Below are 23,430 nucleotides of genomic sequence, written 5' to 3' on the forward strand. Positions count from 1 at the left end.
CAGTCAGTCAATCAACCCCATCACCAACCCCAAATCGAAGCCCCAAAATCATATTTGTATCTCGAAATTCATATACATCCTGAAATATGCCGAACGAAAGTGTTTGCTTTGTGCTATACAAGTAATGGCTTTGGTATATTTATAGGGTATTTAGGCTATAAAGTAGCTACTTCCGATTCTAGTCGAAAAGCAGAATAAAGTATGAGATGATTATGAGATGATTATAAAATTAATTGAAATTAAAAATTGAAAAAAAGTCCAATGCAGACAGACATATTTGATAAACATTGTTTAATTAAGCTACTATTTAAACCAGTAATTAAAATACTAATACGAAATCTACAGTTGACGATTCGATCTTATTTATTTTTATAAATACCACACAGAGTATGAATTGCACTTTTAAGAGTAAAAAATTCCAATTTATTACTTAATTGATAGAATTTTCAATTCAGCCATCTCCACACGGATACATACCAAATATACGGAATATAATTGATATACATATTTTGTTATTATTTCTCTGCTAATAAAAAAGCTACCAAGTAGATATACGAGAGTGTTATTTGAACTATTCCATCATCTTATCAAATAATTGCACTTGACTACAATGCAATTTAATCCAGTCTTTTGTTTATCAATATCCACAAGAAAATAAGTAGAATCAATATATTTGTTTCGTGTGTGAGTGTGCATCTGTATCTATAGCTGTGTGTTTGTACTGTAGTGGAGAATCATCAATTATGGCAAACGGAAGTTACATTCCTGTAAATGTTGTGCCTTCATGTTGTTTAAAAAAACAAACAAACAAACACACAAACAAAGCAAAACAACAGAAGGAAGTCTCTTGATTGAGATTTACCAAGTGTCTGCGGTGAGGGATGAGCATGTCCGTGAAGAAGCAGAGGATAAAGAAGAAGCTGGAAAAGTAACTAGAGTTCAAAAACACTGATTGTGTTTGCTATTATTGAATAATTGATGCTTCGCAGCAGACGAAATGAAAAACAATAACAAACCTTAGATAAATTATTAAAATATTATAAAAATAACAAGCGGAAATTCCCACATTTCTTTCCGAGAACGCGTTTTATGTAAATCAGTGTACAAGTACTCGTATCATCGTATGTGAATATTTCAGAAAATCTGCTTACAAACGAGTGCTAACATCTGTTGGGAATCTGAAATATTTCTATCTGCAGGCAGTACGAGAAGGAGTAAGAGAGGTGAAGTGGAAGTGGAAGTGGGAGTGGAAGTGGGAGTAGAGTTCGAGGATGAACAAATCATCGTTGTTGCATTTGGAATGTGATTCGAGAGTGTGTTTTGCTTTCGTGTGAACACACACTCTAAATTTATGAAATACATACGGTTTTGTCTATGATACTGACTGCAGGCTGCCAGGAGCGAGGAGCGAGAAGCGACGGGGGAAAGGCTTTAGCCTGTCGGCACATTCATATATTGTGCTTCAATAAAAAAATGTTCAATACTTCTAACCTGAGCACATAGAGGGAATTGAAGCTTGGAGCTCGGGAGCTTTGCAGTTGGCATTGTTGTTGCTGGATTAACAGGCTGTCCTCCATGCAGGAAGCCAGCAGGATGTGTGTGTATGTGTGTGTGTGGGGCTAAAATTACAGTTCAAGCTGAAGCTGTAGCTAAAGCCCAAGTGGAAGCCCCAAGCATTGAAAATTCCCATAAATACAAAATACCAAAAATTGCTGCCAAACTCCGGCAACGAACTCTGAGCTGAGGATGCCTGAAAGCTAGGAATGCGATTGAAAGTATAACATAAATATTTTACCAATACAAAATGCTTGCCACAAAATTATAGACCAAGAGAATGCGCCACAAATACTCAAAGTTGGCGTTCGACGTTTGTGTGTGCTCAAATCACAAAACATTGGATATGAAATGATTCAACAGCTTTCAGATTCCAGCTTCATCTAAGCCGACATCTCTCCCAGCTGCTGTTAATGAATGAAGCTGAAGCTGATGCTGAATTCGAAGCTGAAACTGAATCCGCTTGACAGCTGCACTCGTTCATTAGACAATAAGCCCGGTTGGGGCAGCTGCATTGGCGATTTTCGACCCCAGCCAAAGATGCCAGCCACGTGCAGATAATCAGCGCCAAAAAAGGTGCACATTGTATGCGAGGAGAGAAAACAATACGAGAAAAGCTGCAAAAGAAATGCTGAAAAGCATCTGAAATACACAGAGCTTAAGCAACGATGAACAGACTGAACAGACTGACCAGCAGCGTCGACAGCCGGACAAACAGACGGACCGACGGACAGACGGACGGACCGCAAAAACGAATGCAACTCGATGCCTTCAGCTGCTGGCTTTTGGCCTCAATCCCAGTTCCAGTCCCAGACACAGACCTGACTTGTGGGTCCGACTCCATTCCGGGTCGCCTCTCGACGTTGCAAAAGTCAGAAGCATAAAATCCGATAGCTTCCGCTAAGCTAGCTTATTCAAGCGTAGGTAGGGCTAATAAAACATTTCTAAGGATTTCGCTAGGATTTCACATAGCGCATCCTTGCACATTCCAAATGCGAACTCAAACTGAAACTGAAAATGAAACTGAAACTGAAACTAAAACTGAACATGAACCCGAATCCGATGCAGAAGGTGGCAACTGCTTGTTGCACTTTTTTCTCTCCATCCTCTTTAACACTTTGTGTGGCATGCAACTGTTCAGGGTTTCACTTGACGCTGTAAATTATTTCCTAATTAGTTGGGCTGACTTCGTTTAATGCATGATGCAACAATTGAAGTGGCGGCCGAGTAATGCCCCCAATTTAAGGCAAGTTGCTGTTGTAGTTATCTGGCTGCCACATCTGTGTCTCCATGCGATTGCCACAAATTCAAGCATTATAATCGTAGCACTCGTAGCCGGGATTTAAAGCACAAAGCTTTATTTTTATTTTTATTGCCTTTTGGTCCTTTGTCGTAGCTGCCACCGCTGCACTTATCTCAGGCGACTTTCGCACAAAGCGCAGAATGGCTACAAACAAATTCAAAGCCATTTTGATGCTTATCCTTAATGATGCAGTAAAATGTATCTTTTTTCTCTCTCTCTCTCTTCTTCTGGTTCTGCTGCTGCTTCTGCTTTATCTGGGTTCTTGCCGGACACGACACTGAACACGACGGCTTCCAGTTTTTTAGTTTAAAGGCAAAACTTTGAGCCAGCTTCCGTCTCATCCTCGAGTCCAACGCGAAGCAATCAAACTTTTGCCGGCAATGTGAAAATGCCTAAAAGGAAAGAAATATACGAATTGTGTCCTATTCGTAGTTTTAATTGCTGGACGTGCTCATCTATCAATAAAACTATAGGCGTTGCAATATGGCATGGAAATCAAATTACGTATACGCCGTGTCTGCAGAGCTTCCCTTTGTTTTGGGAAGATTGTGCCAAAAAAGGGATAACAAGCCAAGTTGTTACAAGTTTTTAATAGAGTGACGTCGGCTTAAGTAAAATTGCAAACACTGCTCGACTAATAAATACCCTGTACTCAGTTTATTTCTTTGAATTTCAATGATATCGCCTTTCAATTGTAACAGACATACTCTTTTAAGTCATCTTCACTTGCTACAGGATATAACAAAGAACTTTAGCTGAAGCAGCTGCACAAAAGGAACTCCAAACAGAATCCAGACTCTGCCTCTGCCTCTGCCTCTGACGTGGCATAGGCAGCAAACTGCCGCATAAACTGCTAAAAATATGATGAATTTTCAGCACAGAACGGCGACTCCATAAGCCTGTCTGTCTGCCCTCCATATCCTTACATCCTCCCTTCGATCCTTTTCCTTATCTCTTGCCCAGTGCTTCATAGTGAAAGCTACTCACTTCTTTGTCGGTTGTCGGCGCGTAATAAACAAACTTTCGAGCAAAGTTTATTTCACTAGTTTTTTGGCTCTACTTTTTTGCCGTAGCCATTCATTCTACGTTGCAATGTGGTGTGCAGTCCATGTACGACACAAGTTTAACACCCAAAGTCGACGACGACGACGACGACGACTGCAACATGGCACGCTTAGTTAGTTATGTAGATGGCCAGGTCGACAACTGCCAACGAAGCGGAGCAAAGTCCATTGACATACACTGCGATCCGGCTGCTCCGTCTGCTGCTGCTGCTGCGGTCGCTCATCTCTGGCATCATTAAGCGCCATTTTGCAGTGGGTCGACAGGTGGCAACTGGCGAGTGGCAAGTGGCAAGTGGCAACTTCAAACTGCTGCCTCAGATTTGGACAAACAAAGTTGCCCAAGTGTAGTCGAGCAGAAAGTGAGTCTTAACTTGCTGTGCCCACATAAAGATACAAAACGAGTAATTCACTTTTATTATTCTGTATGTGTGTGTGTGTGTGTGTGTGTGTGTGTGTGGCAGCTACTGCTGTTGTTGATTTTTTTATGAGCACGCAACTCGAAGATTGTGTTGTTTTTCGGGGCCATCTAGGCAGAGATTTGAGCGCAATGGCCGTTAAAGTAGCCACAAGAAACATTTTAGAGAGCAACGACAGTGCAGTGGGTTGGTCAGCCAACCACCCAAAACCAGCCAAACTACTCAAACTATCCCAAAACCAGGCAGCCACCCAATGCGCTTGTTTCGCTTAAAAACTAATTAATCTAAATGGATGTTTTGTTGTTGCATTTTGCATATACTCACACACACAGACACATGACTTTGTGCTTGTGTATTTGCGTGTGTGTTTGTGTGTATGTGTGTGTGTGGTACAAAATAAAAGTCGAGTAAACTGTAAGCGGGGCACTCATTGAAAGCGAAAAACCGAAGCGAACCGCAAGCAATTTGCATGTTTGAAACGCCATGCAACGCCATGGCCATCCCGTCTCTCCCCCCTCCACTCTCCACTCTCCATTCACCTCCCTTCTGCCCCTATCGCCTGGATAGACCGTACACCATTCAGTCATTGACTAAAACACGAAAGGGGCCGATCCACCTCGTAGTCGGTATCATGCACAAAACGGGGACAGCGTTAAAGTAGCCTTATCGCCAGGCCACACATCGCATCAGCTTCAGCTCCCATCTCCCATCTCCCATGTCCCATTTTCCAGCCCCTAGATCCTGCTCCTACTTCCAGCTCTGGCTTTAGCTTCAATGTGGACAGTTTGAAGCAGTTTTATTGACGTGTGTCCGGGCGTGGCCAGCAGTAGCTGTGGCTGCCCTCAAAAAAGGAGGGGTATGCGGTTGTTGCGTTATAAATAAAATCCACTCAAACCACCTTGAACCACCCTAGCCACTAGCCAGACTAAAATGCACTTATTTCAACGTTTTCAGCAACGCCAGCGGCTGCCAGCATTTAATGGAAATTTATATATTAAAGCATAAGACTGATCAGAGAATCAGATAGTTTACTTAAATATCTATAGATAGATGTACACATTTATCTAAAATTAAATATAAATATCTCACATTTCTTGATATATAGTATTACCACATAAGTCGATTCACGCTTTGTTCTATAATTCATGCCAAATCAATGCCAAAGGCAAAATCGTAATTTATCGAGTAACTTTTGCATAACACACACTAATACACACACACATACACGCAATTCTCGAGATTTGTTTGTGTGTGTGTGTGTGTGTGTGTATGTGTGTGTGTGTGTGTGTGTGTGTGTGAGACGTTTGTGTCTGCTAAATGGCAGCGGCGCCATTTTAATTTGATTTTTACCAGTTTTTTTTTCGCTTGTTCCCTTTTTTTTTTGCCAACGTCGGCGTCATTTTGGCCATGTGTGACAGTTGGTTGACCGTTTTTGGCGATTTTAGCTGATGGCTTTTGCAAAGAGTCCGAAAAGTTGACAGTTATAAATTGAATAAATACTGCAAATTCAGTGGGCCTCACTGAGCACAGCCCATAATACATAATTGTTTGGAAAAAGAAAATGGTTTCATTTAGCGTTGACCTTAAATAAAAACTTGTTGTGGTAACAAAACTGAGAAGTTTCAGATTTCGACTGAAAAAGAACTGAGCTGCAAATTAATTTGTATATCTGTAATATTTTTATTAAAAAACTTTCGGGATCAGCTAAGCTCACTCATGATTATACTAAAATTTAATTTATATATTTCATAAAAAGAAAATAAATCTTAATGATCTTCTGTTGTGCTTAGGTAAAACTCATTTATGATTTTTAGAATACGCCTATTTTAAGCTTTAATAAGCCTCGATTAAAGTGAACTTTCAACTGGAACTTACCACAATTCTCAAGCTTCACATTCAGTCATTCATTCATTTGAACATGTGGTGCGGATGTTGGTATTATTGGCATACCCTGCACTTTTCGATCAGATGCTATCTAGTCAAATTATTGTAAGGCAATTTTTGTTAAAAGATTCATTATGTACCCTTAAACGTAGTCTCTATAAAATAAATACATATGTAGATTACTTAACAGGGAAAAGCTTGTATCAATGTACGAATACGTGTTATTTTTACAGGGTGTTTCGCAGTTAAGCCTGCTTCAGTAGTAACCACTTGCTTGACTTTTTTTTGCATTTTGTTTCGAGGTTTTGGTGGTTTTTTGGCACATCGTTTATTATGCCAAACGAAAAATGCAATATTTTCTCCTGCGCCGCTACGTGGCCGACAAAAATATTTACAATTTGGCAGTACCCCTCACCCCTCTCAATCCCTAAAGCCAGCCAACCCGCCAACAGCTGCTGCTGCTGTTGCTGTAAAAATGCGGAAGCCATAAAAGGAAGCGCCATCGAGGCAAACCAAACACCACCGGAGACGGATGAGGAGAAGAAGGAGGGGAAGGGAAGGGAAAGAAAAGGAGAGGGTTAGCGGTAGGTGGAACCACCGCTGACTGTCGGCGCACTCCATAAAAAAAGAGGCCACACACCATTCGGCTAAGCTCAAAAGCGGCAACTTCAATCTTTGAATGTTTTATTTACTGCAAAATCGATATGGTTTTTTATAAGTGTGCGAGTGTCAGTTGAAGGGAAGGGGCTGGGAATGTGAATGGGGTTGGGAAGGGGGTTGGGGTTGGAGTTGGGCCAAAGGGATGAGGCGCCACCACACGAGCTTAACGAGTTGCATGCAAATTCATTTCCATGCATTTTTTTGTTTGTTTCATCTTTGAGAGTTTTCTTTTCTTTGCTTCTCTTTGATTTTATTTGGTTTTTGCCCTCGACTCTTTGACGCTTTGGCGCTAAAATATCGTCTCAGTTCGTGGTCGTGTCTTCAAAATGTGTCTTCGAGCGCAAAAGCAGAAGTAAATGTGTTGCAACTAAACTTTGAGGCTGATGGAGTCTGGGAGACTGGGAGATTGGGAGGCTAGGAGACTGGTTGAAATGTCTGTGGCAAATCACACACCACATAATTTGCCGCTGCACTGCGCACACCAATACAGCCGTTATGCCAAAACATACACAGAGACAGAAAGAGAGAGAGAGAGTAAGGGAGAGAGAGACTGGAATTAGTAAAGCAGCTGCTTCTGTTGCTCCTTCTCCTTTCTCCTGCTCCTTTCTCCTTTCTGCTGCTCCTTCTCTGTTCTCCTTTCTCCTGCTCCTTTCTCCTTCTCACCCTCTGGTTGCTGCTGCGTCGCTGTCGTCCCCAACCGCATTACGTATGCATGACGTTGGCGTTTGCTTCATGCCGACCAGTGTCTATGGCGTAAATGCTTGAACGGAATGAAAAACGTGGCAACTACCCAAGGGGAGTAGAAGGGGCAGACATCGCACAAGTCAAGCACCCTCCACCCTCCTGCCAGCCCATCCCTTGTAACGGTCTTTTTAACTCAATACTCATCTCTATTTCCTTGCCCCATTGGCCGGTTCAATGCTGATTGCGATCGCTGGCTTTAACCATTTACTTTGGCCAGAAAGAGAGTGAAAGAGAGTAGACTGCGTTGAGTTCTTTGCCGTGTCCCACGTTGATAATTCGAAATTTGTATTCCAATCTTCAAATTGTCTCCAAAATGGAATTGATTTTATGCAGATGAGCATGAAATTGTCTCAATGCGAGTTAACCATGTTAGTGTAAATAAATGTTGCATAGACGACGACGTAGCTGGCACGTGACACGCCCACTGCCCCCAACCCACCCCCTTTTTCCACTACCCCATCGCATAGAATCCCCTGCACTGTTTAGTGTGACTTTTGCAAATTTTTAATTCAACTTTAAGTTTGCGTTAAGCCAATTCAAAAGTTGAGAATTTATTACTGCATTGTTGGGGCAAGAGTTGGACGGCATATCAAATAGAATTCAATTGAGATAATCGAACGCAGTCGCTGCGAAATGCTCATAAAATGCTAAGAAAATCCACTTTAAATATTTGGCTAAGCAGAAATCAAGCAAACACTTTCTCTCTCCTCACGCTCACGGAATCGCAAGCAATCAAACAATGCGCCCACTTGCATTTCATTTGAATTTACAACTGTATTTGAGTGATCGAAGTAACAGCAGCCACGCCCCCTGCTACCGCCCCAACACAGCGAGCTAACGGAAATCATTGAGCAGGCCAATAAAATGCCAGAGAGAAATACGAATAGAGGGATGCGGGGAAGGGATGAGAGCAATGAGAAAATCGCATAAAAAATTCGCTGGCAAATTTGGTAAAAATTCATAGAAAAGTCGCAGTCAATGGCCCAATATGCAAACATGGCCAGAAAATATTTCCAAAATTTCAAACGAGAATGCTCATGATGATTGCAATGATGATGATGATGATGACGTTGCTGCTGATACTGAAAGATGGATGCTGACTGTAAGGGAGGTTAGGGTAGGGAAGGGGATGTTTGATACATGTCTGTGGCATTGCAATAACAAATTTGGCCAAAGGAAATTGAAGTACAGCCACAATTCATTGACTTAGTGATGGATTTTGACTTTGCAGTTGCTTCCGTCTGCCCTTTTCCTCTCCAACTGCCCTTCTTCTGCTCCTCCCGCATCTCTCTGTGGGTCCTGAGCTCGCGATATTATCGGTTTACATTTGTTTGCAAATGCTGAGTAATTTGTGTTTACTGCTGATGTGTTTAGCATGCAGGCAGCTCCTCTATATACCACTGCACCCCCTCTGCACCCTCTCTGCGACTTCTGCATTGCCAATATATGGCAGACGAGCTGAAAATTATATGTATGTCTATACAAAAGAGAGACGACTGTTATGTGAGTGCGATGAAGTATCGATAAAGTGCTTTAAGTGGCCAGGAAATTGCAAATTGCTGGTTTAGCTTAGACCAGCTCTCAATGATATGCCTTTCCGTCTTGTGTTGCGTTGTGTTGCGTTGTGTGCTTTATTTATAGAGCATTTCTAATGATAGTTTAGTTGCTCAAAATAAATATTGACTCGAGCGATAAGAGCTGGGCCAGAAGAGTTACGAGCTGCACTCTTTGCCAATTTATTTGTTATGTCCATGCTGGAGTAGAGCAAACAGGGCTTAACAGTGATAACTTCTTTTCACTCCACAATTGGCAATTGCATTTGCCGTTGCACAAAATCTCATGCATAAGTTTTCATCTTATTTACTCGAGCCAAAGTCGAAGCCAAACTGCATCGGCATCAGCACGATCTCGAATTTCTCTATAAATCATCTATGCAATTTTAATTCAAACACAAAAGAAATTCAACCGCACATGCCGCACAATACAGACAGAGACAGAGCAAGAGAGAGTGAAAGAGAGAGAGAGAAAGAGTGGGATATATAGACATGGGGGCATTGTTAGCATAAACCAATTGTTAAAGCCAAAATAGCGACAACCCTTATGCCCCAAATCCCCCTCAATCCCCACACCGCCCCCAACTAATGCGCTCAACGCGCCCAGAAGATACACAGAAGAGTCTCCGAGATACTGAGAGAGCCATGAGAAGCATGAGAAGTTGCCCCCTCGAGAGTCGAGGCCAAAAGCTACTCGAAGCCTGAGCCAAAGGTTTGGGAATAAAGCCAAAATATGTAGTCTAAATAACCGCATTTCTCTATGTGTATATTTGTGTCTGAGTGTGCGTGTGTGTGTGTGTGTGAAATATTTTGTTTAACGTTTATAGTTTTATGCACTTAAGATACGAAAATATTTTTGGAAAATTTATTTTCAAGCTGCAGCCAAAGCAAAGCTAAAGCTAAACCCAAAGCTGAAGCCAAAGTAGAAGCAAACGCAAAAAAAACTTTTGCCAATATTTGTAAAAAAGATATTGATTGGCCTGAGCTGCATATACAACACACACACACACACACACACACACACTGCTTATGCACATAAATTTATCCTTTCAATAAGACATGCAGGTTTCTGGTCTGCGTTTGCATTTGCTTTTGCCACCAGCCAACATCACTGCTCAATTCTTTGGGCAAACACAGTCTGCAGTCAGTGTGTGTGTGTGTGTGTGAGCACCCTCGACACGTAACCCTTGCCACACACTCCAGTTGACTGCTGCATAAGTAAACGTCAGCGGATAAATTGCCACAGTTGTTGCCGTAGTCGTAGACGTAGTCAAATTTTTGAGTTTTTCGTGCATGATAACAACTATGGCAACAGTTTGAGAGTCATTGAAGCGAAGTGGCAACCACACACACACACCCCCACACACACACACATATAAATACATACATATGTATTTGTATTTATATATAGAGCAGGAGACTCGACATTTGGATTTATTTCTTGAGCATTGCCAAAGGTTATGTTTGTTTTATGTTAAATGTTCAAACATATTATTGCAACACGATGCTCAAGCGAGTACTTACCAACATTGCCGTATTTGTTTGCCTCTCTCACATACATACATATGCATGTTGCAAGTTGTGGCTGTTGTTGTTGTTGTTGTTGTTGTGTCTGCTGCATGTTGAAATATTCAAACAAAAATTTTATGAAAATATGAACTGATGCTTATCGATTGTGAAATATGATCAAGTTGGGGGTTGCTCTTGTGGAAAGGCACACACACACAAGCACATTCACACATACACACGCACACACACACACTGGCAGCATGGGCTTGCATACATTTGCATGGCGTTTAATTTGTTGGTATAATCAAACTCCAGTCAAAAGGGAGCCTGCAATATTTCTCTGAGCACTGCTAACAGACATGTGTGTGTGTGCGTGTGTGTCTGTGTGTTTTCATATCGTGTTCATTTGTTTGTTTGTGTGGCAAGCAGACAAGACCAAACCCAAACGCAATCTCAAACCCATTCCCAATAACATTTGGCAATCCCAGGCCCAGGCCCAATTTCATGGCCCGAAGCAATTGCAGCCAAATTCCTTTGGTAGCTAATAAATATTAAAGTTTAATTAAATATGCTTTTTGCCCAATATTTATGTGAGTATCGATTACTGCACCCCTTTGCGCTGCAGCAATGCAATTTCACTGTTGGTCAACGCCATAAATTGCAACCTTGAAGCTTAAAAGCCAAAGTCAACGCCAAAGGCCATTAAAATACTTCTACACTTATTTTTTTTTTTCATTTTTTTGAGTAGGAATAGGGTAGCTGAGGGCTGGGAGAAGGGTAGGTGTGGGCTTAGCTTGGGTTAAACTAAAACTCTTATTAAAAATTGACTTTTATCGTGATTTACAATCAAGTTGGCCTTTTTTAAATGCCGCGGTCGACATGCGGGTTGCCAGCTCGAGTTGGTGTTGTTAGTGTTGGTGTTGGTGTTGTGGTTAAGGCCAGATTCACACAAACACACACACAAACACACACACACACACATACCACACACTCATCAGTGGCTAGCGCAAAATATTTCTTCGTGGCTTTAGCAAGACGGGCACATATTTAAAGCCCTCTCCCCTCGCTCCAACCTCTTTCTCTGCCCTCTCCCCTCTTCCCTTTGCCGACGAACTGCAGATTGAAGCCAAACGTCCCACACGTGGTCTAACACTTTGTGTGGTATTTGCAGCTGGAAAATCCTTTTCAGTTGCCACGCCCAGCGCATAAGCTGCTTGCTGTCGTTCTTAAGGAGCAGCTTTTACAATTCAGATAGCTTTTCCATCTACACGTTTATATAGAAATCCCATTCCCCGACACTTTTTTTATTCGCTTCATATTTCTGCACATGCAATTCTTTTCTATTTTTATTCGTTTTATTATATTTTTTTTTTTCTTTTTTTTTTCTTCTTTTGGCAAAGGACATGTATTCGACTTTCAGCTCTTTCGCATTCGACTTTCGACATTTGCTTCAGTCTTCATTTTATGGGATTTTCCTCAGCTTCTGCTCCTTGAATCGTTTGTGTGTGTGTGTGTGTTTTGGGTCAACTTAGTTTTATCAACATTAAGAGATAATTTTAAATTGCTTAAATAAATTAAGTCGATTGCCTTGGTTTTAATTGTGTGGCACTTGCAGTATTAAACACAAACTTAATTAAAATATAACAATTATAAATTGTTTTCCCTTTTATCTGTCATTTGCAGAGACTGTCGAGTTGTGCGCGATCCGCAGACACTGAAATCAAAGGGATATGGATTCGTCAGCTTTGTCAAGAAATCGGTGAGTTTACACAGAACTAAATCAAAGCTGAGAAATGTGTTGTATAGAGGAGAGTGAGACAAAGTCAGTAATTAACATTTGTAACTGATACTATTAAGCATTTACATCAAAGAACAACTCTACAAGACTTAAACTTAATTGATGAGACATTGTCAAAACAAATTCAAACTGAAAAAATAATAAAATCAAATCAAAATTTCTATAAATCGTCACTTTTTCGATAGCCAAGAACTCACAATTGAAAGCAGCTGCAACAAATCTCACGGTCTTGTTAAAAAAGAACTGAAAACATTTACACATCATATTCGATATGTTTAAACCACAAGTGATAAGGGTACAAATAACTCACACTAAATCGCAGCATAAGTGTGTGTGGCTTTAAAGGTTTGTGGGTTTTTGTCAGTTGTGATTGAATTTCATGTGCTTAATAGGTAGAAAATTCCTGAAAGCCGAAAGTTGACGCTTAAATGTGTGTGGAACGTAGTCGGGGATCAAAGGCAACTGCCAAAACGCAATGCGTGTCAGTCAGTCGAGTAGAAAAAATGCGCAAGCTAAGCCAAAGACAAACAGACAGACGAAGAGATAAAGACAGAGATGTTGCTAAAATCAAAGCTAAAATCAAAGTCAAATCAAAGCTCAAGCTCAGCCAGGCAGATAGACAGGCAGTTGATATTAAAGCCAAAGGCCATATAAGTCAATTAAGCAGCAAACATTGAAAATTGTTAATTAAATATTAATGCTAATATCAATATTTTGCCAGCTCAAAAGAGAATTACAGAGATGCAGAAGAGAGAGAGAGGGAAAGAGTTGTGTGACAGCTAGCAACTGAGTGTGTAAATATAACATAATCCCTGACACTTAGACATGAGCCATGAACCGCACCCGCCCTCCCTTGCCCTTCCCCTACCCCTTACCACGCCCTCAAACAGATGCTGTCATTCAAATGGTTAAGCTGAAGCTGTAAGTCTAAGCTCTTGGCAAATGTTGTTGTTTTTGCTGTTGAATTACAGCGAATTTGAGTGCAATGCGGCGTATACGCAATTCGGTTTGCGACTGACGTGTCAAAAGCATCGCCAGCACTAACTAGTTAACTTTTTATGTTGCATCGATGCTTTAGGGAATTGGAGGAGGATTCTAAGGAGAGCGGATTGGGTATGGGGGTTGGAGTTGGGGTTGGGGTTGCAGGCGACAAATTTTCGAACTTTCTCGATTAGTTTCGATGCATTGCAAAGGCAAATGAAAGAAAAACAAACGCGCTCCAAATAGCAAACTCAAATATTTCAAATTAAGTTTCTCGACATGAGTTTTGCACACAAACAGACACACACACACACACACACACACACAGAGACTCATATGCAGCGCACTAAGCCGTCGGCACACCCCTCACCCCCTTTTCACCCCCCACCCCACTGCCTGCCGTCGCTTGCAGCTGATTTAATGCAAATTTTATTTATGCGAAAAGTTTTATTAAATTTTTGTGCAAAGTTTATATATTTTCTGTGGTTTTGCGGAAATTGAAAAGTTATTTTTCGAATGGCTTACTGCTCACACACACACGCTCCACATGTGTGTGTGTGTGTGTGTGTGAGTGCATTTCGATTGCAACTGCAAACGGAAAAGGAAGAAACATTTTCTTCATTCAGCACTTCCGCCTGCGCATGAATATTTTGCCAATCGCCCAGCTTTGCATAATATGAAACTGAAACTGAAACTGAGCACAGGACTAAAGCAAGCAAGAAGAAGAAGGCGAGCAGCCTTCAAATATTTAGCGTAAATTGTTTGGCAACATGCTTTAAATAAACACCAGCAAGTGTTTGCCAAACGCTGACGATGTACACAAATTGCCATAATTTAATAACCATCAGCACAGGAGCAGCAACAGACGAGGCTAAGGATGAAGCTGATGTGGCGCAGGAGACGTGAGGACACTGTCTCGGCTGTCTGCGTGTCATTAGCATCATAAATCACAACAACAATAACAACAACAACAAAAGAAAAATGAAAAAAGATGCCAACAAATTCCCGCAAACATTAAGCGCAATAAACATGTCGATGCAGGAGACAGTGGCTGCCTGTCATCTCTTCCTGTTGCTCCTGCTGCTGCTCCTGCTCCTTGAGCTTGGAGGAGTGCTCTCCACATAAATGCTAATGGCTGCCATTGCTGGCGGCATCAGTTATTGTCGCACACATAACACGCATTAACATATTATTGAGCGGCAGTGCGGCAAACGCGTAACACGCTGCGTATGAGCAATAATTCAAGGCATGTTCGTTGCATCTTAAGTGGACAGAACGTACACTGGCTCACAACTATCTATGCTTTATTATAAATTTCTCATGCTCAGTCTTGTTAAAGTCAAAGTCTGTTGAGTCTCTTTCTCTTACTCGCTCGCATAATGCGCTTATGCTTGAATTATATTTAAAAGTTGCCAGCAAAATTTGACAATGTGTGCAACGAACAAAATGTAATGCCCTTTACCCCACCTGTCACACTGTTGCCCGCCATGTTAATGTTGCAGCCACACGATGCCACCGTTGGGAGCATGCAACTTGCGTTCTTTTCATCAAATGCTTCGACAGTTCATTGTTGCATTATTATCATCTGTTTCAGTTGTTGTTGTCAATCTACTTGTTGTTATTGCTGCTGTTGTTGTCGTTGTTGTCATTGCCATTGTCACGACATACAATGACTGCGGTTAGCTGAATGTTATGTTGTTGTTGCTGTTGGTCTCACGGTTCGCATCAATTGAAAAGAGTTTCATGTGTTGCCACCAATATTTTAAAAGTTACCAAGCAAAATATCCGAAATATTTTAGTACTAAATTTTATATAATATGAGAAAATAGTGTAAAAAAGATAAAGACATATTAAGTATAAATTGATCTCTCGATTAAATCATATTTATCTGTTTCTTTTTGTCTGACTTTACATTTGTCTAAATAAGAATACAAATTATTTTCAAGTATAGATTTATGATTATTATTACTTTATAGTTAAGCATTTAAATTTTCAAAAATATGCCTGCTAAAGCTAACTCCATTTTCCCTGTTCGTTTCTTAAATTAATTTTCATAAAGATTTTAAAGTAAATGCTGTAAATAACTTGAAGAGTTTCTCTTTAAAGTAGCAACTGAAAAAGCTGAACAAAAGCTAATTTCTAACAGAACGCAAAATGCTCAAGTTGTGTATAATAAATTTGCTGGAGCGAACACAACTTGCGTTATAAATATAAATGGCCAGGACATTCATTTTATGTTTTCCATAATAATTCAGAAACTAGTGATTTGAAGCCTGAAACTGCCTTCACACGCATAAGCCGACCCTCTGACCATACTGACCATACTGGACACACTGGACACACTGGACACACTGGACACACTGGACACACTGGACTCACATGACCAGCAGCAGGATCCGGCAGCAGGAACAGCCCTCGGGGGTAGCAACTATAAAAAACAATCGAGAGTGGGAGTTCAAATCTCAGGGAATGAGAAACAAAAATCGAAATGAGGCAGAGAGACAGACAGAGAGGGAGAATAAAAATGGCATACACAAATAAATCCCATGGAATTATGTCTTGACAAAAGTGCGCTCTTGCGTGAAATACTGATTTCTGGCAAACGTCGACGTCGACGTCGACGCCAAAGCCAACATCGAGGCTCACTCCATCGATGCCCCAAAAATGTTGTGATGTGTGACCAGGGAATGGTCAAAAATCGAAAACGTTTTTGGTCTAAATAGTGGAATGAAAACTGTTTTTACCATTGGGCCGAATCAGTCGTGCCGTCCGGACTTCCCTCAGCCGGATTGTATACACATCGATATCTGTTTGATGCTTTAGAATGCGACAAATGGGACAGCATTTCAAGTGTGTAAACGATTTGCCACTTGAGTTATTCTATAAATATCAAGAAATCATCAGAAATGCCCAAAGAAAGAGACGACAAAAATCATGCAATTGCAAGTCGAATATGTAGTAACTTCTTTTGTGGCTGTTTTTTCTTTGGGCTGTGACTTTAATATTCGACTTTGTTAATGGTCGGCTTTTAAAGCCCCCGACGAGCTGTGAGCTGCGGGCTCTAAGCTGACGAGCTGACGCTCTGACGCTTATCTAAATAGCCACGTTAATGAATCTGACCGAAGAACAACGCAAAACCGGCTTAGATGCCTGGCTGGCCTGCCAAACCTTTTAGCCTGATGATGTGCGGATATAGAAAGAGTTTGGAAAGAGGTTGGCCAACACTAAATACTTCTGTCTCTGTTACCTTTTTCAGACAAAACGGTTAGCTGCAAAAAATTGAGAGGGAGTGAGCGAAACAAGAACAAAAAAAATGGCAACAAATTCTTATTTTCTTGGAGTGTATTTGTGTGGGGATTATCCCCTTTTTGTGTTTGACTTTGCCTTTTTTCACCTTTTGCCGTTGGAGTTCTTCCTTTTCTTGTTTGGCCCTTTTTTCTTCTTATTGTGGCACAAACCATTTCCTTATTGTTTTAATAAACATTTAAAATGTCTTGCTCCCAACTTATGTACGTTGTGTACACAAAATGTCAGCCACAACCAGCACAAGGTCCGCCCATTTGTGGCAGTTGCGGGGGAAATGGGGGAAGAGATCCAGATGAAAAGTATGACAAAACCCTTTTAAACCACTTAAAAATTCTTCAACTTACTTTGCTTTTCTTCATTCGCTTAATGAAGGTATTTCGCCTTTTGGGTTCTGTTTCTTGAGCAGCTCAGGAGCAAACTTTTTGTGACTTGCCACGTTCCCAACTTCATCCCTATCAGTGACTTCCCAACCCCCTCTCTTCACGTCCTGCAGCTGCTTGGCAGTTTCATTTCCTTTGCCGAGGCCATGCGGGGGCATTAAAGGATTCACCGCTTATCAAGTAATCAATATTTACAAAAGGCACAGCAAAAGTTGCACCAGCAATGACTTACAACAAGTTGAACATCAAATTGAATTTACAGAAAATTCACTTTAAATGCTGTATTTTTACTTTTTTTTTTTTTGTATTTTTACTTGTCCAGCGAACCGAAAACTTTTGACCGTCATGTTCTTGAAAATTAATTAACTTAACGGAATGCGGAAGTTGTCGTCTATTAAAATGAACTTATACATCGTAAACTGGAAGTTGGCACTTGTGAAATTATTTTTATTTAGTTTGTTGAATCCCTCGTCGAATTTTGATTAAACTGACAATCTACACACTTCCTTAGACAAAATTTAATTAATTTACACATACTTTATAAGTAGGCAACACTTTTTGTGCGCATGTGACTCAGTTATTGTTATTGTTGTCGAAGTATTATTTGTCACAGCCGCAAACTGGCAAACGGGCAAACGTTTGAAACTTTTCCAGCTATTAGCTGCAAATTTGCCATACACAATTAATTAATTTCGCCTGGCCACAGCAGCAGCAACAACATCGACTGACATCTTAACCATACCAACAAAATTGCTGTTAGCCAAATGGCCATGCCCAAAAACTGTCTACACAAAGCCAAAACCATTCTGTTGTTATTTCAGCTTCATGTTTATCCCAGAAACTTTGCAATTAGTTTTAGACATTTTTTGAGACAACAAACACTGCTTTTGATGCTGGCGTTGTTGTTGTTGCTGTTGTTGTTGTCTTAGACTTGGACTTGGACTTGAACTGCTGATGGCGGACTTTCATAAATACTCGTAGTTTGGCAAGTTGTTGCCATGAGATTGGGTGTCGTGTTGCGGTATTTAACAGACACTTGAGCTAGATGAATTGCCAAATTACTTGAAGGTTCTTGAACTCTCTCTGCAAAGTTATGACAGCCAATGAGGCATTTAAATGAGAAACTCTTACGCTCATAAATATAAATATTACATGAGAATTCATACTCTAATACTTAAGGCACTTTAGACTGTCGCTCCATTTCTCTGTCTAGTTGTCACTGCGTTTACTGATTTACAGTTCATGTTCAGCAAATGTTTTCTAAGCAATTTACCAGCAAAATGATTGATAAACTTTGGCCAGTAAGAGACTTCTAGAAAAGAAGAAAAACTGAAAAACTGCTTGGCCACGAAGTGTTCGTTGCAACAAAGCCAACTTTTTTGGCCAAAAGTTTGCTGTCAGTGGCATTGCATTAGCTTCAGCCAAAAGTTCGCTTTTCTCTGACCTGTTTCAGCTTCATCTAAGCTGACCGTTTGTTAAGACAATTTTCGTTGACACATGGAATTGCAATTGCAATTGGCAAAAAGAGAAAAGTGCATTTTGTTGCATTGGTTGCATTTGTTACAGCGAGTGCACTCGAGTTAAAAGCAAACCTCTCAGAGGCATCAGCAACAACTAAAGTGTACAGTAAATAAATAAATTATTGCATGTTGCAGCTTTAAAGTTGAAGGCGCCACACACAGCTTGGCTGATAAATAAATATAAAATATTTAAATAGCTTTCTGATGTCCCCGAGGGCGAGTTGGGCCGACAGTTAGGTTGCAGTTGTTGTAACATTGCTTGCGGGCAAGCAACTGATTGTTGTTGCTGTTGTTGTTGTTGCTGTTGTTGTTGCTGTTGCAGTGTCGCAATCAACGATGCGTATCGGTTAAAAAATGTAAAATTTATAGTTTATGCAAATATGAAAAATGCAACTGGCAATGCATAAAAATGCGCACGCACGCAAACTGCGTGACTTAACCAAGGCAAGCAAACACATACACACACACACACACACACACACACACACACACACTCTCACACACACACACTCAATTTAAATTATGGACAAAGTTACGCGACAGTTGCTTGGTTTATCGCTTGGGCCAGCCACTCAATTGTTGACTTTTGTTCAAGCGGTTAAATTAAAGGGGTATAACCAAAAGCCAACCCTTTGGCCCACAGAGACATTGCAATACCCTACAGGCAATATTTTACAATAAATTAATAAATGCACTTGCTGCTCGCATAAGTTGGAGTTGGTCCTGCTTTGCATTCGTCGAGTTTCCCAGCTTAAAATAGAGTATACGCCAGAGTGGCAGTCCGACAGCATTGTCGCTGATTTCAAGCGCTGCACGTGGCCTCCATGTAAAAAAGTAGCAAAAACTAAAAATACAGAAAACCTGTGGCAGGCTGCACCTAGTTACAGTCCACAATTCACCTCGTCTCCATTGCCTGCCACAGCAGTAGGAAACGTGCAACGCGAATGCCAACAAACTCCATTATGGCACTGTTACTTGACAGCGACTTGGTCTTCACAGTGCCGCAACTAAATTGCTGTGCACCGCCCAAACCACACACCAATACACACACACACACCATCACACACACACACGCATACACTAAGAAACTGACTGCATGCAAGTTTTTCAGCAAGTTGCAATCATTTTCGTATGAATCACGTTTGATACGCACGAAATACCTTTTTAGCGAAATTGAAATTATAATTTGTGGATGCCCTTGTAAATGCCGTACTACAGCGGAGGGAGGAGAGAAGAGGAAGGCCCAATTGTGGCAACGAGAATCAAACAGCAACCAAGTTGCTGCAACAATGTCGTCCCAAGTGAAAGGAGCAACTTTTGCGACATCAGCAATTGTTTTTTCTTCAACACTTTCTCAGCTTTCTCGTTTCTTGATGTTTTCGAGCTCTCGAACGCTGCTGTAAGCCGTAAGCGGCTTAAGCGGCTAGACAAACCATACCAAATGGCGATGAGCTTTTAGCTAATTGCCACACCATTTAATTTGGCCTTTTTGCAGGAAGCGGAAACCGCCATCACGGCTATGAATGGCCAGTGGCTTGGCTCGCGTTCGATACGCACAAACTGGGCCACACGAAAACCGCCAGCCACCAAAGCGGACCGTAAGTAGCCCACAGCATTAAATAACTATACGAATCAGCTGTCTATAATTCTGAATAATATATTTTTTTGCAGTGAATATCAAGCCGTTGACCTTTGATGAGGTTTACAACCAGAGCAGCCCCACAAACTGCACCGTTTATTGCGGCGGCATTAATGGCGCTCTCTCTGGATTTCTGAACGAGGAGATTTTGCAGAAGACATTCTCGCCATATGGCACAATACAGGAGATTCGTGTGTTCAAGGACAAGGGCTATGCATTTGTGCGGTGAGTAATATTTGATATATTTTACTTTACGTTTACGTTACGATAAGAAACGGTTGAAATCTAACAATATATTTGGTAATTATAAAAATATAATTTTTGTGTAATAAAAAAAGTATATATCTTTTTTAAGTAAATTTCAAATTAAGAACCAAAAATTACGTATACGTCACGTTAAGCGTAAAGAAGAAGCCGTCAAACTGCTAAATTGCTAATTGCGTATACGTTACATTGATCTTAATTTAATTATTCAAAGTTTAAAAAAATCTATGATAAAAATTAATTAAATAGAAAATTAAATAATTGCCAGTGGAAATTGATTAAATATATATATTTTTTAAATAAGCATAAATTACGTATACGTCATTCTGATCGCATAGAAGCAATTCCGACATTGCGTATACGTAACATTGATCTTAATTTAATTATTAAAAGTATAAGAAAATCTATGATATTAAAATTAATTAAATACAAAATTAAATAATTGCCAGTCGAAATTGATTAAAAATATATATTTTTTAAATTAGCATCTTAATTGCATGAATTACGTATACATAATATGTTTTAAACTAGAATCTTAAATGCATAAATTACGTATACGTAACTTTTTTAAATTAGCATCTTAAATGCATAAATTACGTATACGTCATTCTGATCGCCTAGAATCAATTCCGACATTGCGTATACGTCACACTGATCGCTCTTGTCAAATACCTTAGCCACAAGTATCAGCTAGCTGTACGACATTAACCCATTGTTTCCACGCCATTTTGATTTTGTTAGCGAACTGTATATTGTGGCCTGTGGCTGAGACCTATTTGATGGTGCGACCCTCTTCGGGCCCGCTTTCCGTTTTTCAGCTTGTACATGTTGTTGTTGTCGCTGCAATTGAGTGCACGCCATTTCAATGTGCCTCCATTCAGCTTGGGTTGCCGCACCGTTAATAAATCAACTACACTTTTGCACTCAACAACAGCAACAACGGCAACAACAACAACAGGCAAATTTGAGGCAACAAAACAATGAAACGCAATAACAGGAACGACAACGCTGTCCATGCAAAAGAGAGCGACAAAGAGGGGCACAGAGAGAGAAAGAGAGAGAGAGCAAAAAGTAAAATGCAAACAAACAAGGCAAAAACGATAACCAAAACGGCTGTAAAGGGTGGCAACGTGTGCTCCGAGGCAGTCAGCTGAGGCTGAGACTGAGGCTGAGTAAAAAGCAGATCGCAGCTGCCGCCACGAATGCTGATAGGATTTTAATGGCAGCGGTTGCCCTGCCGGCGAGCTAGCAGGGCTTAAAAACACCATCAAAGGGCGGGAAGAGGACTAAACGCATTGCAGTTGTGGGCCCAGGTTCATGTGCGCCTTTTGTCCGCTGTCCAAAACTCATTTCTGTGAAAGAGAGAGAGAGAGAGAGAGAGAGCGAGAGAGAGAGGGAGTTTGGGGGTAGTGTAAAAGAACCGCATTGGCATTGTTTGGCGTTTTGTAACATAATGAGCTTGGGGACTACAAGTAGTCTCTGCTGGCGCAGCCGTTGCAGTTGCTGCCCTTGCTGCATTTATACCAACAACAACAACAACAGCAACTACACCACCAGCCCCAACTCTCAACTAGCAGCCACAAGCACAATAAGAGCCAAAACAATTCCACAGACGCTTGTACCACTTTTACGCTTTGTTCTGCTAACACAACTTGTTGTTGCTGTTGTTGTTGTTGTTGCTGTTGCTGCTGCAGCAGGTTAAATGGAAATTTAAGCAGGTCAATCTGCAATCTGCAATCTAGGCTCCCCCAGCGAATTAGTTTGCCTTAACTTAGCACTTACGCTTGCCACACTCTATCCCGTTTAGATTCTCCACCAAAGAGGCTGCCACACACGCCATCGTGGCCGTCAATAATACGGAAATTAATCAGCAGCCGGTGAAGTGTGCGTGGGGCAAGGAGAGCGGCGATCCGAATCATATGTCGGCAATTGCTGGCCAGGCGCTGGCACAAGGCTTCCCCTTTGGCTCAGCGGCAGCAGCGGCAGCTGCAGCAGCCGCCTACGGACAGCAAGTGGCCGGCTATTGGTATCCACCGGCACCAACATATCCCACAGCGGCTCCAGCTAGCGCCTTGCAGCCGGGCCAGTTTCTGCAGGGCATGCAGGGATTCACCTACGGTCAATTTGCGGGCTATCAGCAGGCCAGCTACATGGGGTAAGCAATATTCACTGAGTGGACAACGAAAACCGTAAAAAATAAAAATTATTAATACTAAATATTTGGTGATTTTAATCATAAACATTATTTATACTTTTGCTTTTGATTTAAATAAAAAAAATCTATGAAATACTGTTTACTGTCAATTTCACAGAATAGCTACCATTTTTAATTTTTTTTTTTTAATTTGAAGATATAAAATACCATACATTTTTTATTAAAAAAAATTTCGATTCCGTAATTTTTAAAATGGTTCAAAAAATATTTACATTCAATATTTAATTATAAAGTTATTTTTAATATTTATTTTTTAATATTTTTTTTTTTAATTTGAAGATATAAATTACCATACATTTTTTATTAAAAAAAACTTCGAATAAAAATGATTCCGTAATTTTTATTATGGTTAAAAAAATATTTACATTCAATTTTTACTTATAAAGTTATTTTTAATATTTATTTAAAAATTTATAAATAATTTTCACAATTAATTTTTATTTTAATAATTGAAACACAACTTTATTTTTTTATTATTATAATAAAAATTCATAACTAGAGTCATATTGTGATTATTAAATAAATAATTACTATTTAATAAATAATTCTTATTTTAAAAATTTTATGTTTTTAATAGAAAGAGAAACTTAAAATGACAAATAATTAAAAAAAAAAAAAACTCCTTTTTGGGATCTCTGCT

General features: G+C 40.3%; 1 protein-coding gene across 1 annotated transcript in view; it reads left to right on the plus strand.

Moving 5' to 3' along the window:
- LOC117791238 (nucleolysin TIAR) overlaps positions 1-23,430 on the plus strand; it is an 88,242-nt gene that overhangs the window by 64,401 nt on the left and 411 nt on the right. Inside the window, exons 3-6 of the mRNA XM_034630938.1 lie at positions 12,371-12,446; positions 20,168-20,270; positions 20,344-20,536; positions 22,383-22,730. Coding sequence (XP_034486829.1) covers positions 12,371-12,446; positions 20,168-20,270; positions 20,344-20,536; positions 22,383-22,730 — 720 coding nt within the window. The remainder of the gene's footprint in view (positions 1-12,370; positions 12,447-20,167; positions 20,271-20,343; positions 20,537-22,382; positions 22,731-23,430) is intronic.

The sequence above is a fragment of the Drosophila innubila genome (genome assembly GCF_004354385.1).
Source record: "Drosophila innubila isolate TH190305 chromosome 3R unlocalized genomic scaffold, UK_Dinn_1.0 2_E_3R, whole genome shotgun sequence".
Lineage (NCBI taxonomy): Eukaryota > Metazoa > Arthropoda > Insecta > Diptera > Drosophilidae > Drosophila > Drosophila innubila.